The sequence below is a fragment of the Hemicordylus capensis genome, chromosome 3, assembly GCF_027244095.1.
Source record: "Hemicordylus capensis ecotype Gifberg chromosome 3, rHemCap1.1.pri, whole genome shotgun sequence".
Classification (NCBI taxonomy): domain Eukaryota; kingdom Metazoa; phylum Chordata; class Lepidosauria; order Squamata; family Cordylidae; genus Hemicordylus; species Hemicordylus capensis.
In genome coordinates this window covers 168,013,480-168,031,400 of record NC_069659.1, presented here as the reverse complement: position 1 = coordinate 168,031,400, position 17,921 = coordinate 168,013,480, and the positions used below count along the sequence as shown (strand labels likewise).

The following is a 17,921-nucleotide window of genomic DNA, read 5'->3' as shown; positions in this document are numbered from 1 at the left end:
AGGGGAAGATGATACTTAGCAGAACTTGATTTGGTTTCAAGAATTGCTGATTCCTGGAATAATGGATTATGTTGACTCACAGAAAGCAGAAATTACATTTCATGTTTAACCTCCCAGAATTCCTAAATAGGCTTATCCAGAGCATACAAAGACAAATGTCAGTGATATATAAGACTTATATTGCAAAAGCACCTTGAGGCTAAAAATCCTTGATCCTAATTTTTTCCACAAACTTACCCTGCAGGCTCTTGGAGAATCCAGCAGTCCCAAGCGAAGTGGGAGAGATAGTGGGTACGGTGATATTTGGTACATTGACCGTAGTGACCCACTTCCATCATCTACCAGCCATAAGAGAGACGACTCCTTTGATAGCCTAGACTCTCTTGGCTCCAGGTCTTCTGCAAGCTTTTCATCGGATATAACTTTGAAAGGCAGTGAAGGTATATTCTTAAAAGTCTTCAGTTAGATTTTTTCACTTTGTTTGAAAGAAGCAAGAATGGGATAACTGTATAGATTAAATGCAATTACATTTGGGCTTATCTCAGTTTTCTTTTAGACGGGATGCTGCACAGCATGTGGGCTGCTGCTGTTCTATGCACAATAATGCCTTCCCATGCACATCTGAGGAATGCTAGTCTATGTCTCTCCCAAGCACGCTAGTTTTCAATAAATAAGTATGTTTTGTGGAATCACTCATTCATATGAGCCCCAACTTCTGGTCTTGAGTGGTAGAGTCCAAACATACTCTGTGACACTAAGTCCAAGGTCTTTGCTTCTGAAAAGCAAAGTGGCATAGGCCACTGAAGCTGATGTGGCCCAGTTGCAATGTGTGTGTAAACCCATCTTGACCAAAGTGTGTTACCACACTAGGGAATGTTCTATGTTTTTTGGTATGGGAAAGAAAAATTAGACTCTCATCTCTGCCATTGATAACTAGTTTATTCCAAGTTATCTCAAAATTTGATAGAAACTGTCCCATATCTTCAGTGCCTTCAAAAATGGAACTCTAATTAATATTATACAATTTGTAATTGGATGAAATGTCCATCAACTACTTGTGGCTATTAATGCTAACTAGAACTTCCACATTCAGATGCACCATACCCCTGAATGCTAGTTGATGGAGTACAAACAACTGAGAAGAGTGGCTGATTTTTATGCACAGTTTTGCGACTTTCCTAGAGGCATTTGGCTGGCTACTGTTGCAAAATAATGCTGGACTAGATGAATTGCATACCAGATTCAGCAAAACGTGTCTTACATTCTTAAATATGTTTACATGTAATGATCACTTATATTGACTGAAGATGATTGAATCTGTATTTGGTTGAGTTTCCGGAACACATTTGTGGTGGTCCATGATTGGCGGGCATGGGGGTGGGGGCGTGGCAGAATCTGGTAAGAATGCCAAAAAGTTATTTTTAAATCACTAGGAACAAAGGGATTGTGTGTTTTTTAATTCCCTATTTTTTGTAAAACTCACTGTATGGTTCTTCATGGTGATACCAGTTAATTTTATTTGGCTTCTGTTTAGTGATATAGTACAAGGGATTTATTAAACACTTACTTGTATTTGTGTACAAATTATAAAATTATCCCAGTAATTTCATTTTTAAAACTTCTTATCCCATTTTAATCCTTTACAAAGAAGGGACACATTTTGACATTACCAGCTGTGACATTTCTCTAGTGGTGTTGAAATTCTTAATAGCAATAAATCTGTTTCAGTAAGCATGCTAATATTAGCATAGGCTTCATAAATACAAAATTATTTATGAAGCCCATGCTAATATTAGGGCTTCACAGACCTCTTCCTTCATGATCTTTGTACTTTCTTTTTGTAGTAAGTGGTGAGATTTTGAGACTCTTATGTCACTGGAAAATAATTGAAAAAAGTACTGAAGTTTTAATTAAGTTGGCCATGCAGATTTTGCAGAAATGTCATATGCTTATAAAAGACATGCTTGGAGTTTAATGCTTCATTTTGCAAGTAATGTGGAAATCTGGAAATAAAGCAATGAATGCAACAGTATTGTGTAAACTTAAAAGTTAAGCCAGGTGGACTTTCAAACAGCATCATGGCAAGCTTCTAAAAATGCACTTGATCTATGCATTTGCAACAAAAATATCGAATAATACATAGGTCAATATTATATCAAAACTTCAAAAGCTCTTGTTGAACTTGTAGAATTTCTTCTCTGTGTTTTTCCGCACCCCAAAGATTGTGAAAGCGACATGGATTCTGAAACACGCATAAAAATGCATGACTCCAGTAAAGACGATATGTCATATCGCAGAGTTTCCGTAATTGAACCCAAGCCTGCTGCAGAGTTCAATCGTTTCTTACCCAGCAAAGCCAAACCACCAATGTATATGCCAGCACCCTTGAGGAAGAGGAGGACAGAGAAGAATGAGGACAATAGAAGAAGCTGGGCAAGTCCTGTGTTTACTGAGCCGGATGGAACATTTTCAAGGTATTAGTGTGGTGCATAGGTGTATTAAATCCTCAGACTGAGGCAGGAGTTAGTTTTTTAATATAGAGAGAGGCCTGGTGCAGATGTAATTTTTTTAAAAAAACATTTTATATCCTGCTTTTCCACCAAGGAGCTTAGAGTGGTGTACTACATACTTAGGTTTCTCCTCACAACAACCCTGTGAAGTAGGTTAGGCTGAGAGAGAAGTGACTGGCCCAGAGTCACCCAGCAAGTATCATGGCTGAATGGGGATTTGAACTCAGGTCTCCCTGGTCCTAGTCCAGTACTCTAACCACTATACCACGCTGGCTCATTTTGCTGCTAGAGATTAGGTATATAATGTAACCTTGTTGTTAGAGAATCAGGAGTATGAGTGGGCATATGTATGTCCTTCACTTTTGCAAATTCCCTTCCAGTTGCTTATGGTTTGCTTAACCATGGTGTAGTGTGTTGGTGTGACTACTAACCAGAACTTGCTCTTTCAAAATGGTTTTCAAACCTGGGTTTCAGACTCTAGTTATGAGGACATATTCTAATAATTGGCACCGATGTAATGCTTTACCATGGCTGAAACAAACCATGATTGGAATGCTGTAGAGGAGGAGTTATAAGCTTCAGCATGTTTCCAGTGCCTTAACCGTAGAAGATAAAGTTATGTCTGTAGTGGGCTGAAGAAGTTAGCTTATTACATTGAAAAAATATTCAAGACTTTTTTAAAAAAAACTTTGAGAATAAACAGTGTAACTTCAGTTTGACAGCACACACTTTCTTTCCCTGGGTTTTTAAATTACATTATTTTTCTTTCCTTTTTTAAAAATAGCAAACTGGATATATTTTACTTTTGGTTAAAGATTACAAAATGGTGAATAATGTATCAAAATATTATGCACTCTTTGTTCTTTGAATTGTTTTATAATTGAGTTTTTTCCTTAAGGTATTGAGACAAAATCCTCTCTTCATTATCTTACATTGCTGGTTGCCAACAGTTATACTTCTGTATCTAAAAAGTATATTGTAACCTACAGAAGTTTATAGTCTGCTAAAGTAGTTCAAACTAAATTACACTTTTTCACATTTTAAGTAACTGCAGCCATCCTAGTACAAAATCCTGATTTATTAAATCTTCCTCTAGATTTACATGGTTTTTCAATCTTATACTTTTAATGTGACTATACTGGGACTAGTGATAGAGCATGTTGATCTCATTCTGTTGCTTTGTTCCTATTTTGATTGATCTCAGCAAACAAGGGAAGAGCTATTTATTTATTTATTTATTTGTCAGATTTCTATACCCCCTGATATGTACAAACTAGCAGAGCTGAATGTGGCATTGCACATCTAGCTTTTCCACAGATGACCTATCAGTTTGGTAGTAGTGATGAATCAGAAGATGTAAGGAAGCTGCCGAATGTGATTATGGATGACATTGCAAAAATAGGTTCTTGGTGAAAAAGAGCCCGGTGAGCTTTGCTGCACCTGGATTTCTTTATGCCCATCAACATTATACTTCAAAATCTGATGCTCAAAGATGTTGTCCAGTGCCCGCTATCTGCTGTGCTCAAAGAGATGAAGTCAGAGATCTGATTCTGTGGATCCAAATAATTCACTTCTAAACTACAAAAAAAAAGTTTTCTGTAAATAGTTGTTCATAAGTCAGAATTGTAATCAGTTTGGTTTTTTTGTTATAAGAAGTTTCAGTTCTCTTAGTTGAATTTCTATTGGTCAACTGAAACACAACTCTCTTCTGTAATAACTACCTACTTACTCTCTTACAATGCTTTAATGCTGGAAACTAATTTGCTTCCTTCACAAGTTTATAATTTCTTAGCTGAAAATATATGTTGTGTACTCAACAACAATGTGTTCCTAAAAGTATAACTTGACTGGGTATTTTGTACAGTAATCAGAGAAGAGCTTTGGAACAAGAGATGGAATGCAGGTCAACAGCTAACGTTCTTTCAGACTTATCCAGCTATTTTGATGAGGAGGAGGAAGAAAAGACAATAGGCACTCCAGACATTGAAACAGATGACCTTTATGTTCGCAAAATAAATGCTGCTATGCCAAACTTAAAAGTATCCTCTCATAAGTTTCTTCCTAAGTCTTGGACTCCAGGGGAAGAATTGCACTGGAAAAAAGCAAAGAGAATATCTTTCCCCAAACAGTGGTATAAGGAGATTCAAGGATTCAGGTTTGTCGGCTTGCATGTTTTTTCTCTTCCAAATTCACAACCAGATTTTTAAAAATACAATTTTAACTGGCTCATATTAAAGCAGCGCCTTTTTCCTCAGTGGAGATGAGTGTAAAATCTTCATTGGTTGGTTTTTATAGAAGCTGGATTTTGAATAGCTGATAAAATAGCTTTGACAAATGCCTCTTCCTACATGAATTATTTTTAAGATGTGTATTGAAATAAATTACTGCACACAATTTTTGTGCCAGGACTTATGTATGATTTGGTTCCCCCCCCCTCCAATATGTGCTACTGTATAGCAAAAGAGCCGATTCTGAAGAGGACATAACAAGACTACAGCCAAGCAGTATCATCAAGGATAACTTGGATAACAGTTGCAGAGATGACCCAAACATCATTAAACAGGCATCTGGATATCCTGCAAAATCGTTATCAAAAGCTGCGGAAGGAAAAAATACTGATTCCTCTGATCTGCCAAGGTTTCTCCAGTTGCATGAGCTGTGCTATCCTGTGTGTCAAAAGAGAGTTGCTGTTTGCTAAACGTTAAATGACAAGTTAATGTGGAAAGCTGCTTTTAACTCTCTTTTTTTAGCATAGTCCATACTATTTTTTAATGTGCTGAATTTGTAGTACTGAAGTAAACTGGATTTTATTTTTGTGCTTGTTTATGCTCTTTTGTGTCTTCTGCAGTGGCTAGTATGCTTTGCTGCTACTCTGAAGTAAATGTATTCTTAAAAGAAGTTGGGGTCAAAACTAGCAACATTTCTGTGTTGCAGTATGTGGCCTTTTCCGTTCCAGAGATTTCATCTGTAGTTCAGGCCTAGTTCTCACTGAAGTAGTAAACCTGTGTCTCTGCTGTACCACATCTGACTATATCTATAGACTCACTTACCTGAACACTCCTCAACAATGACGACAAAACATCCTTCCAGATAGAAAACTAGTATATCAGGGAGAAGTGTTTTAACCCAGCCTCTCTGATTAATTTCTTGGGTTGATAGAATTTGGTTTGTATGGAGGAACATCCACCTGCTATTTGAAATGGTACAGGCCAGGCACCATTTTACCACCTCAGCAAAAACTAGACTTTTGTCTTTATTGGTTAATGCAACTCTAATTTTATATGTGTGTTTTTATATCTCAGTCAGTTTTTATTTCTCCGGGCGCTGCAAAAATATTCTGATGACTACCTGTCCTGTGAAACTAGAACCAAACTTGATCCCACTTCAGGCCCTAGACTCATAACATGCAGGGGCAAAAATTATTTTAGGCATGGATGTGATCGAATAGACACTGAAAATGGATACTTTTATCCAGATTTGGAGAATGATGATTTGTTTGTTCGTAAGACTGGTGCTTCCCACGTGAATCCAGTAATTCTCCAAGAGTTTGAATACCTTAAAAATTCCCTGAAGCAAGGACCTCACTTAGAAGGAGAAATAGTTCTCCAGCCAAGAGATGATGAATCTTTAATTCCGGATTTAGAAAAAGATGATCTGACCGTCCGCAAGGCTCAATTACAGAAAAAAGTGGTACCCTTATCAGGTGCCCCAGATAGATATCAACCTGCTCTCTTTCCGGATCCTTGGAGTCTTCCACCAGCAATCCAGGCCAAATTTCTCTGTTTGCTTGAGAAGACCACCACAGATGAGAGAGAAAGTGGTGGGAAGATCCTATCATCATCTTTGCGACAAAAGAAAGATGATATGCTAGCTCGCAAGATAGAGCTATTCAATGTGGGAGTTAATGTACAGCCAGTCAGCTTCTCTCCTAGAGCATGCAGCAAAGAAGATATGGAAAAATGGGATGCTATCAGAGAGGCCAGCAAAATTAGGCACAAGAAACGGCAAATGGTTGAAAGGTCAGCTCATGACCATGCATGGATTGTGCTTGTAGCTGAGCATTCTGCAATTATGTTTGTAATGAAAAGAGGAAGTATCTTGTTTTCAACCATGCATGTCGTGGTGTGGAACTTCAGCTTGTTTGTGTTTTGTGTATGGTTCCATAAGTTCTCATGTTGGCTACCAAGCTCATCGAAAATATAAATTTCATCCTTCAGAGGTTACAGGACTGTTTGATCAATTAATTAATATAACCTTCAAAACTATACAACTTCCTTTCTGAAAATGGCAAGGAATATAAATTGTTCCTCATGATAACAGAAACAAGGTAGCTGATGCATCTGAGTACTTGGGTACAGACAGTCTTGGAAAAGAGCACACTTAAAATGTTGGACAGCTAAATGGGGAGAAAAAAACCACTTTATCGCTCATTAATTAAAATGTTTTCTTACAACAATAGAAGGTTCTTAAACCATAGTATTGAGAACTGTAGCTGCAGATGTGGAAGGGCAGAAGTATGCATTGTTTCCCCAGTTGTCCATCTACCTTCAAGGACAGTGTTCTTGACTATAATCGAAAGAGCCCCTTTAGGAGTGTGCAGGAATTCCATGTGATTCTTTTCCTGTCCTGGCAACAATTACCCTGTGTCAGATGACAAAGCCAGCTTCTTGAAAGAGAGATACAGAAGCTCACTACACAGGCCTTTTGATTGGGTCATTCAAGTCAAGACTTACTTGGTTAGTTCTTCGCCTTCCTCTACAATTCCATTATCACATTAATGGCCTGCTTAGACCTTCTAGAACTTTGTTCTTCCACTGTCAAACATTACCTTACTCTTTTTCAATCTGTTGCTGCAACCCCTATCTTTGAACAGTTTAGAAGCAAACAAGTTTTTAACATGTTTAATTTTATTAATCTTTTACTTTACATTGTATCTATTTTAATGTTGTGAGCCACCCTGAGCAGTAGTGTACTGGAGGGGCAGTGTATAAATATTGTAAATAAATAAATGAGTAAAAATTCCTGTACATTATAGATATAATTTCCTATCTTGCTGTACTTAGCTGAAGGAGACCACTTAATCAAAAGCAAATGGATTAGTTTATTGTTGGCAGTGAGTGGGAGGAGAAAGGCAGTCTTATTTCAATTTTTATTTTTGCCCCATCTATCCTGGAAGCTGAGTGTGCACACTGATATATATAGATATATATTTAATAATCCCACTAAAACATTAACAGGTAATGCTGTCCCAGTCCAGCTTAAATCCAGCCACTGAGAGCTAGCCCTAATGTGGGAAGATTTTACAACCTTTTCAGAAGATGTTTGGACTCTAGTGAGCATTAAGGTGGCGATGTTGACAACACATATCTTCAGAGGAGACAATCCTTGGTCAATCATACTGAGGTTTCTTATGTTCACCTGGTAAAGTGTTTCTCATCTTGGAATACTTTGTCCATGTCATTCTCTATGGAGCGTTCATTCGTCCTTCTGTAAACATCATGTGTTTTGTCAGCCAAGTAGTTCTAAAGCACCAGTTATGCATGCTTCACTGGAAAATAAGGAACTGCAAGCTGAACATTTGTGGCTCTGCATTTTTTGTATTTGGTTATATATTGAAGCTTAACACAGTTAAGAAATTCTGGTTATTCCTTAAATTAGTTAAACAGTTGAGGCCTTCGCCCAAATCTTTCACTTACCTTGGTGGATGCAGAATTCCATATTGTTAACCACCCGTCACTCATTAGTCTTCCTTCTGTGCACGGAGAGCTGTGCACACTAAATGGTATGTGGAGGCCACTGCCTAGCTCATGCCCCCAATCTTTTGTTCTGTGACTATTTTTAAATAGTCTTTCAAATGGTTGTTATAGAAACCACTGCATCTAGAAGAAGAAGCATTATAGCTGTGTCTAATGTGTTAAGCTTCTGATATGTCTGTGGTGTGTTTGATATATTAAAATTCTAAAACCATAAAGATAAACCTTCTGTATTTTCATAAGACTGGGTGGGAAAGTGCTTAAGTGTGCATGTTTCATGGTCCATCCCAACTCAGGAAGTACTACTAGATATCTAGTAGTAGATATCTTTCTATGTGTATTAAGGCTTGAATCTCAGAATTCATATGGCTCTTAAAGTTCAGTAAAATATCTGAAACTTTAAATATGGTCATAGGGTTCTCCATACTCATGTGCTTTGTGTGGGAAGGGTTATTCATTGCTTTAGTTAAGTTTTCCATAAAAATGTCTCCATTGCATCAGATGCAAATAGAATGCGTAATATGAACTTGTTCTGGTTTTCTAATTTCTTAGGTTGTTTGAAAAGATTTCTGATGGGTAATATAAACTTGTTCTGGTTTTCTGATTTCTTAGGTTGTTTCAAAAGATTTCTGATGAGCATGGGTAAGTTCATGATAAAAGCCTGGAACTACACAGACTTCCCAAAATTTAGAGGATTAACCATTTAGCTTATGCATTCACAGCCTTTTCTAAGAACTTCTGCTTAAGGCAAAGTTATGCATGTTTTATACTTCAGTGCTTGGCCAGCTTGCATCGCAGTTCTAGCAGCTCCTTTAGAAGAGCTGCAAGTTGCCAAAGGGGTGCATGTATGGTGGAAAGCAAAATGGCAGCTGCTGTTTCGTGGTTTAGAGCCTGCTGCAAAAATCATGTGGCTGAAGCCAGCATGTGACTTCCTTCAGATAATAATGTGTGGTGTTCATAATGGCATATGCAATTATACTTTCCACAAAGTAGTTCATTGTTCTGGTTAGAAGCTAGTGACCTACTGTCAGGGATGTCACCAAACAACAGTTTTGCGGTACCAACTAAGAATAGGATGTACCTATTGTGCCAACAGTGTGTCAAACTAAATCTTTGCTCTGTCTCCTTGATATACCTTTGGTAGGTGTTGTAGGATTTCACCTGAAGAATATTGTGTATACAGTTCAACCTAGTAGGTCTTTAAAAACTATTTGCTTTTAAAATAAAAAATAGACTAAAAATATTGAGGCTTATGAAAATGAACATATTAAGGAATAGATGAAATTATCAGGAAAAGGATATTTCCGTTTTTCGGTAGGATTGTCACATGGGATAAAAGATCAGACGCTTAGCTCTGAATGAACTTTTCTTTTACCTCTATGAACTTTTCATTCTTCAAAGTATAGAATCAAGAACATGCCCCCCCCCCCCCCGCCAAAGCTTCTAAAATAGGAAGAATTCCTACATAAATGTTAACAGTGGATAGCCAAAGTAGATATGATGGTCAATGTGTGGCTGTCACCAAAAATGGCAACACTGTGCTGTAGTTCCTGTTCTCCCTTCCATAATGCCATTAGGCATTAAATTGTATCATAACACTGGGGATCTTCCTGTTCCACATCATTGGTTGCTGGTGGTAATGGGTGTGTCATTAGCTCCATTCAGACTTTGATTCTGTGATCTTTTTTTCGGGGTGGCAGGGTGGGGAATCTCCTCCATGCTTAAAGTGTTTATCTCTTCAGATGAATGCTGTAAGCATGGACAGTGTGGCTTTCTTAATGCAACACCCAACACGGTGAGGTTTTTGGAATCCGTCTCAGAATGCGTTTCTTTTTTTCTTTTTTTCTCTTTTTTGAAAGTCTGAACACAGTTATTGTGATGACATGATGTGAGGTCTACTAGTTAGTTATTGTGGATTAAACAAATTACTGCTGAGTTTGGCTGCAGCTACACATCTGTCTAATCTGGTGGTGAAACAGTAAATAAAGAATTGCTGGAGAGGGCAATTGCACTTAGACAGCTATAACTGGACATGGAGGGTTCAGGCCTGTAGCAACAAAGCTATTCTCTATCTTTTGTTTGTTTGTTTGTTTTTTAAATTGCTAGTCTGCAATTCTGACCACAGTCACTCAAGATAATTTTACAGCTACATAACACCAGTAACAATAAAATAAGCTGTGAAAGCTAAGAGAGGCTACCTTCAGGGACTTGCCATTGTGGCTTGACTTGGAAGCCAGTCCTAACTGAGACCCTTTCTCTTCATAGCAGCAGTTTGTCTCACATTTTAATTGTTCGGATTGGGTTGGATTGTAGCTGTAAGCAACAGGGAGACTTTTTTTTTTTTTTTGGCTGAAAGCAGGATAAAAATACATGAAACAACTATTGGCAAACATACGTGAGAGGAATCAATAATACTAAAATAATGGAAAATACTAAACATGATTGCTTTTGAAATAGTTAAAAGAGGGTTCTGACTGCTTTAGATAAAGCTATTGGATTGTGTGCATGAAGGTTGCCTTGTTGGGGAGCTGAATGCTTTATTGTAGATTAGAATGTGCATGAACAATTTGCATTTTTTTCAAGCTTGTCTAATGTGTGTGTTATACTTGTTCGGCAATGACCTTTAGAAATGGATAAGGTTTGTTATATGTATTAACAAATCAATTTTATAATTAGTGTTTCTGTGCTGCCAAAATCAGTAAGGGGATTAAGGCTTACTGTAAACCAAGATGAATGTTTACTTAAATCAAATGGGTTTTTATCTTCAGTTGTTTTTAACAAGGTTATTGATTAAAACTTGATTCTTGGGAAGGATTTAAACCAGGACTGCACAGCTTTGGCCCCCAGTAGTTTTTTGGATTATAGCACCCATAATCCCCAGATGCAGTGGCCAGTAGGGATTATTGGAATTTTAGTCCAATATCTTCAGGAAGACCAAAGTTATGCAGCCCTGATTTAGTCACATGCCCCCCCCTTAAAATTGCTTTAAAAGCTGTAATTCTTATTTTAAAATTGAACAGTTTAACTTCCTCAAATTTTCCTCTCTTCACTTCCTCTATTTATAAACCAGTCATAGAACGTGAGAAATAATAACCAGCACATGGATAAGTCAATAGGGCACCCACCCAAGGGTCCTGAAGGAACTCAAATGTGAAATTGTTGGTCTCCTAGCAAAAATATGCAACTTGTCCCTACAATCAGGCTCTAAAGCAGCTAATGTAACTCTGATTTTCAAAAAGGGAACCGGGGGGATTCAGGAAATTACAGGCTGGTCAGCTTAACTTTGGTGCTGGGTAAATTGATGGAAAGCATACTTAAGGACAAAATTGTTAAACATACAGAAGAAAAAGCCTTGCTGAAGGAGAACCAGCATGGCTTCTGCAAGGACAAGTCTTTTGGAGATCTTTAAGAGTGTCAGCAGGCATGAGGATAAAGGTGATCCAGTTGATATAGTATACTTGGACTTCCAAAAAGCTTTTGACAGAGTTCCCCACCAAAGGCTCTTGAGTAAAGTAAGCAGTCATGGGATAAGGGTACAGGTTCATGTGTGGATCGGTAACTGGTAGGACAGGAAACAGAGGGTAGGAATAAATGTACAGTTTTCACAATGGAGGGAAGTAAGAAGTGGGGTCCCCCACAGATATGTACTGGGATCAGAGCCCTTTAACTTATTAATAAATGATCTAGAAGTTGGGGTAGGCAGCAAAGTGGCCAAATTTGCAGGTGACACTATACACTATTTAGGGTAGTGAAATCTACAACAGATGGTGAGGAACTGCAAAAAGATCTCTCCAAACTGGGCGAGTGGGTGACAAAATAGCAAATGCGTTTCAATGTAAGCAAATGTAAAGTGATGCACATTGAGGCAGAAAAACCCCAACTTCACATATACACTGATGGGATCTGAGCTGTTGGGGACTGACCAGGAGAGAGATCTGGGGGTCATGGTGGACAGCTCATTGAAAGTGTCGACTGAGTGCTCAGCAGCTGTGAAAAATGCTAGGAGTCATTAGGAAGGGGATTGAAAATAAAAATGTTAATATTACAAAGCCCTTATACAAATCTATGGTGCGGCCACATCTGGAGTACTGCGTACAGCTTCGCTCACTGTATCTTAAGAAGGATATTGTAGAACTAGAAAAGGTGCAGAAGAAAGCAACCAAGATGATCAGGGGCCTGGAGCACCTTTCTTATGAGGTTAAGCTACAGCATCTGGGGCTTTTTTCCTTGGAAGAGGCGACTTAGGGGAGACAAGATTGAAGTACATAAAATTATGCATGGAGTGGAGAGGGTGGACAGAAAAATTTCTCTCTCACACAAACAAAACCAAAACCAGGGGTCATCCCATTAAACAGAAGGTCGGGAAATTTAGGACCAACAAGAGGAAGTACTTTTTCACATAGTGCATAATTAATCTATGGAATTCTTTGCCATGGGATGTGGTGATGGGCACCAGCTTAGATGGCTTTAAAAGGGGCTTAGACAGATTCATGGTTGACAGGTCTATCAATAGCTACTAGTCTGGTTGCTGTGGGCCACCTCCAGCCTCAGAGGCAGGATGCCTCTCAATACCAGTTGCAGGGGAGCTACAGCAGGAGAGAGGGCATGCACATACCTTTTGCCTGTGGGTTTCCCAGATATATCTGGTGGGCCACTGTGTGAAACAGGATACTGGACTAGATAAACCTTGTGCCTGATCCAGCAGGGCTGTTCTTATGTTCTTAGGTTAAAGACCTTGGAAATCTCAGGTGACGCTCAAATATGAAAGTAATCTTTGTCCTTAAACTATTCTGTGATCAGTTTCACATTATGTAGTGGTGTGTGGTTCTCTAAAGTGAACATATTCACATCCAAGATCTATCTTGAACCTAGCACAGAACCAGTCTTATGCTTAGGCTGCACTAGTTTCATGTTCCTTTTTCTCTTTTTCAGTGTGCTAGATTTTGTGTGCATGCTACCACAACGTTTAGTTTTTTAAAAATCTTTTAAATATTGGCACAAAATATTGAAGAGAAGAGACTTGAGGAAATGTAAATATTTTGTCCACTGTGTTATGATCACAAGATGGTAACTGGGTACGAATATACCAACCCTGGGTACGAATATACCAACAATGTATGTGTGTTTTCCCTGATAGCATATTTTTGTCTCAAACATAATTTAAAGGCAAAATTTAAGCCTTTAAAATGATTTGTCTGCCCTAGGAGTAAATCCTTGAATGATGTCAGTGCAGATGAGTTGCAAACAATACGTCAGCTGCGTTACGAAGAGCTACAGAGAATACGGTCCCAGCTACAGGAACAAGATGAACAATGGCAAGATGTAAGTATACTGAAAGTACACACCTTTTGTTCTGTAGTGACTCAGAGAGTACTGCAGAACTTAAAATGAATCAAATAATGGATAGCAGCATTTAGGCAAAAATCCTAACTGCACACAACTACTTTGTTTTGATATCTTAAAATATGAATGTGGGCAAACAGTGCTGTTCTCAAGTATTTGTGTTGGAACGTGATCGTGGACAACTTCTGGCTTGGAGTTAAATGACTGTGAAGGAGCTGCTACTAGCTTTGGCCTCTGCTCCTCACTCTGCACTCTATTTTGAATCTGTAAATGAGAGTATAGAAAAATAGTTTGCCAGGGATGAGGAATTTGAGAAGAATGTGAAAGGAACAGCTTTTTAAAAATTTAAAACGTACTTATCAGAAAAAATGATACAATCAATTGTGCATCGCTTTAATAAAGGAATTGTTTTCGCCTGAGCACAATAATTGAGTCCGTTCAATGAAGCTGATAGGCAGTAGTTTGACAACTTCACAACTTATAAGCAACTTATGAAATAGACAGATGACCACAGATCAGACAGTTAAAAATGCCATTTTTATATTCCAAGTATATTTCTGATGGTTAGATGCCTGGGGCATTTTTAAATTTCATTACATATTAAAATGTATAAGCCAACATGTTTCATAGTCTTTGGTAGAGAGGCTATTGGAAGGGGCCTAGTAGACATCATAAATACTTCTCTGAGGGAGGGCAGAATGGCTTCCTGTTTTGAAGAGGTAGTTATTAGATCTCTTTTGAAGAAGCCTACATTGGATCCCCGAGTTAAGCAATTATAGGCCCATCTCCAACCTTCCTGGTTGGGCAAGGTGATTGAGAGAGTGGTGGCTTCTCATCTCCAGATGGTTTTAGATGAAACAAAGTATCTAGATACATTTCAAACTGGTGTTCAGGTGGACTATGGGCTGGAGATTGCCTTGGCCATCCTGATAGATGATCTCCTATTAGGAATTGACAGAGGGAGTGTGACTCTCTTGGTCCTTTTGGATCTCTAGGTGGCTTTTGATACCATCGGCCATGGTATCCTTCTGGAGGGAGGGTTAGGAGTGGGAGGCACTGCTTTGCAGTGGTTCTGTTCTACTTCTCGGGCAGATTCCAGATGGTGTCCCTTGGAGATTATTGCTCTTCAAAACAAGGGCTCCAGTATGGAGTCCTACAAGGCTACATACTATCTCCAGTGCTTTTTAACATCAACATAAAACCACTGGGAGAGATCATCAGGAGATTTGGTGCAGGGTGTTCAGTATGCTGATCACACTCAAATCTTGCTCCATGTCAACATCATTGGGAAAAGGCATAACCTTCCTAAATGCCTTCCTGGAGGCAATGATGGGCTGGATGAGGGATAACAAATGGAGACTGAATCCAGATAAGCAAGAGGTACTTATTGTGTGGGGTCAGAACTCAGGAGACAGCATTGACATGCCTGACCTGGATAGGGTTACATTTCCCCAGAAGGAGTGAGTACACAATCTGGGAGTGCTTCTGGATCCAAGCCTCTCTCACTCTCTCTGGTGTCTCAGGTTGAGGCAGTGGCCAGAGGTGCTTTGTATCAGCTTTGGCTGATACATCAGCTGCATCCGTTTCTTGATATAAATGACCTCAGAACAGTAATGCATGTTCTAGTAACTTCCAGACTTGATTACTGTACTATGTTCTATGTGGGGCTGCTTCAGCATGTAGTCCAGAGACTGCAATTGGTGGGAAATGCAACAGCCAGATTGGTCTCTGGGTCAGCTCAAAGAGACTTCATCGCACCTATACTCAAATAACTGCATTGACTACCAATATGTTTCCAGGCAAAATACGAAGTGCTAGTTGTAACCTATAAAACCCTAAACAGTTTAGGTCCAAGGTATTTAAGAGAGCACCACCTTCATTATGAGCCCTGCCACCTATTGAGATCATTTGCTCCTCTGGTAGCTATTCAGGGATGGGCCTTCTCCATTGCTGCCCCAAGGCTTTGGAATGGGCTCCCTGTTTAAATAAGAGCCACCCCATCTCTGATAACTTTTAAGAAGGCAGTTAAGACACATTTGTTCACCTAGGCTTTTAATCAGGCTTTTAATTATGTTTATAGATTGTAACATTATTTTAAATTTTTAATTATTTTAAAGTTTTAATTTTGTTTTAATTTGTACTGTTTTATTGTAAACTGCCTGAAGACATAGGTTTTGGGTGACATATAAATATGTTGAATAAATCAAAATGCATTTATAGACTGCTTAATACTGAAGTCTCAAGGTGGTGTACACAGATTAAAACAATTAAGTACTCAAAACATATAATAATCTCTTAACAAAAAGCATTTTAAAATAGCTTTAGCAATAGCTGAGAAAACATGGATGTGCAGAACGGGTTCTATTTGAACCCGGTTCAATTCGAAATGGACCAGTTTGAGCTCGGTCCAAGTTCAAACAAATCCGACCCCAGTTTGAATGAAACCAGTTTGGAACTGGTTCGGCAGTAAGAGGGGTATGCTTGTAAAGGGGAATCTAGTGAGGATTTCCCTTTACAAGCAAAGGGGGGAGCCCTGCCATTAAAATACTTCTAATTGCAGCTGGGGGAGCATCTGTGGTGGCAGCCGCAGCTCCTCTAAACTCAGGACTGGGTCCTGCGCTCCCAGCAGCATGGCCTGATTCTAGCTTAGTGTATGCATGAAGGCCATTTGCATGACCTCTGCACATGCATGGAAGATGGAACCAGGCCACGCTGCTGGGAGCACCAACCTGGAGTTTAGAGGAGCTGCGGCTGCCACCACCAGTGGTAAGATGTCCTCTCACTCCTCTTCCCCTGGCCACCATTAGAAGTACCTAAAGGCAGGATTTATAGGGGAATCCTCACCAATTTGAACTGGTTTGTGTCTGACCCAGTTCGAACTAGTATGAGTCTGACCTGGTTTGGCTGTCAAAATGAATCAGGGGCTGGTCCGACTCAAATTTTGAATTCAGTTCAAATTTTAACCAAACCACCTGAATCTTCTCCATGCGCAACACTAGTCTCAAGTGGGTTTTTTTAAGGCAGCCAGAGATGGAGAAGCTTATACTGACAGGAAGCACATTCCAAAGCCCCGAGGCAGCCACAGAGAAGGCCTGGTTCTGTGTCACCACCAAATGAGCTGGTGGCAGCCATAAACGAAGTTCCCCATGTGATCTCAGTAAAGGCAGAGTTCATGACAAAGAAGGTGCTCTCTTAAATACCCTGAACCCAAGCCTTTAAGGGCTTTAAAGGTAACTGCAGCCAGTGCAGTTCTTTTAAAATTTGTGTGTTATTGTCTCTTTGGGAAATCCCAGAGACCAATCTGGCTGATGCACTCTGCACCAATTGCAGCTCCTAAACTACATACAGAGGCAGGCTGACGTACAGCACATTACAGAAATTTAGCTTGGAGGTTACCTTTATATGTGCTATACACTGTTTTGAGGTAGTTTACCTCCAGAAATGGATGTAGCTGGTATCAGCCAAAGCTGGTAGAAAGCACTCCTGGCAGCTGCCTCAGTCTGAGGAACCAGAGACATTTTGGGGTCCAGGAGATGTCCAGATCATTTATTCCCTGGTCAGCAAAAACTAGTTCCAGAGTATATCCTGCCACATGAGTAGGGCCTGATATCAATTGATATAGGTTGCCATGAAGGCCATGATATCCTGAGCCACTCCTAAAAGGTGGGGGGGGGCTCAGTGTGGACATTGAAGTCCCACAAGACAACAATAAGCTTGGAGGAACCCAAAGCCACCCCTGAGACTACCCCTGCTAGTTAAGGTAGGGAGACTGAAGTGCCACAGTGTGGTCAGTAGTACACCAAAAGGAATTCCCAGCCTGTATCGGAGGCCAACCCTCAAAATTCTGAGATTGCCTAAATGGGCACCTGGAAAGGGGAAAGGTCTCATGGTTGTTTGTTTGTTTGTTTATTTTTACATTTATATCCCGCTCTTCCTCCAAGGAGCCCAGAGTGGTGTACTACATACTTGAGTTTTTCCTCACAACAACCCTGTGAAGTAGGTTAGGCTGAGAGAGAGTTGACCCCAATGCAACCAGTGCTTTTTAATTGATTCATAAATGATCTAGAAGTAGGGGTAAGCAGCGAGGTGGCCAAATTTGCTGATGATACCAAACTCTTTTGGGAAGTGAAATCCAAGATGAATTGTGAGGAGCTCCAAAAGGATCTCTCCAAACTGGGGGAGTGGGCAAAAAAGTGGCAAATGTGGTTCAGTGTTGGCAAGTGTAAAGTGATGCACATTGGGACAAAGAACCCCAACTTCAAGTATATGCTGATGGGATCTGTGCTGTTGTTGACTGACCAGGAGAGGGATCTGG

At 39.5% G+C, this 17,921-nt stretch overlaps 1 protein-coding gene across 16 annotated transcripts in view; it reads left to right on the top strand.

Annotated features, from left to right (window-relative positions):
- The window catches only part of LMO7 (LIM domain 7), a 203,622-nt gene that overhangs the window by 126,312 nt on the left and 59,389 nt on the right, over nucleotides 1–17,921 (top strand). For 12 of the 16 annotated variants that reach the window (XM_053306365.1, XM_053306363.1, XM_053306366.1 and 9 more), the window contains 7 exons: nucleotides 245–440; nucleotides 2,222–2,474; nucleotides 4,375–4,665; nucleotides 4,968–5,147; nucleotides 5,813–6,529; nucleotides 8,876–8,905; nucleotides 13,468–13,585. In XM_053306365.1, coding sequence (XP_053162340.1) covers nucleotides 245–440; nucleotides 2,222–2,474; nucleotides 4,375–4,665; nucleotides 4,968–5,147; nucleotides 5,813–6,529; nucleotides 8,876–8,905; nucleotides 13,468–13,585 — 1,785 coding nt within the window. The remainder of the gene's footprint in view (nucleotides 1–244; nucleotides 441–2,221; nucleotides 2,475–4,374; nucleotides 4,666–4,967; nucleotides 5,148–5,812; nucleotides 6,530–8,875; nucleotides 8,906–13,467; nucleotides 13,586–17,921) is intronic. The other 4 variants (XM_053306372.1, XM_053306376.1, XM_053306373.1 and 1 more) reach the window with 2 other exon arrangements.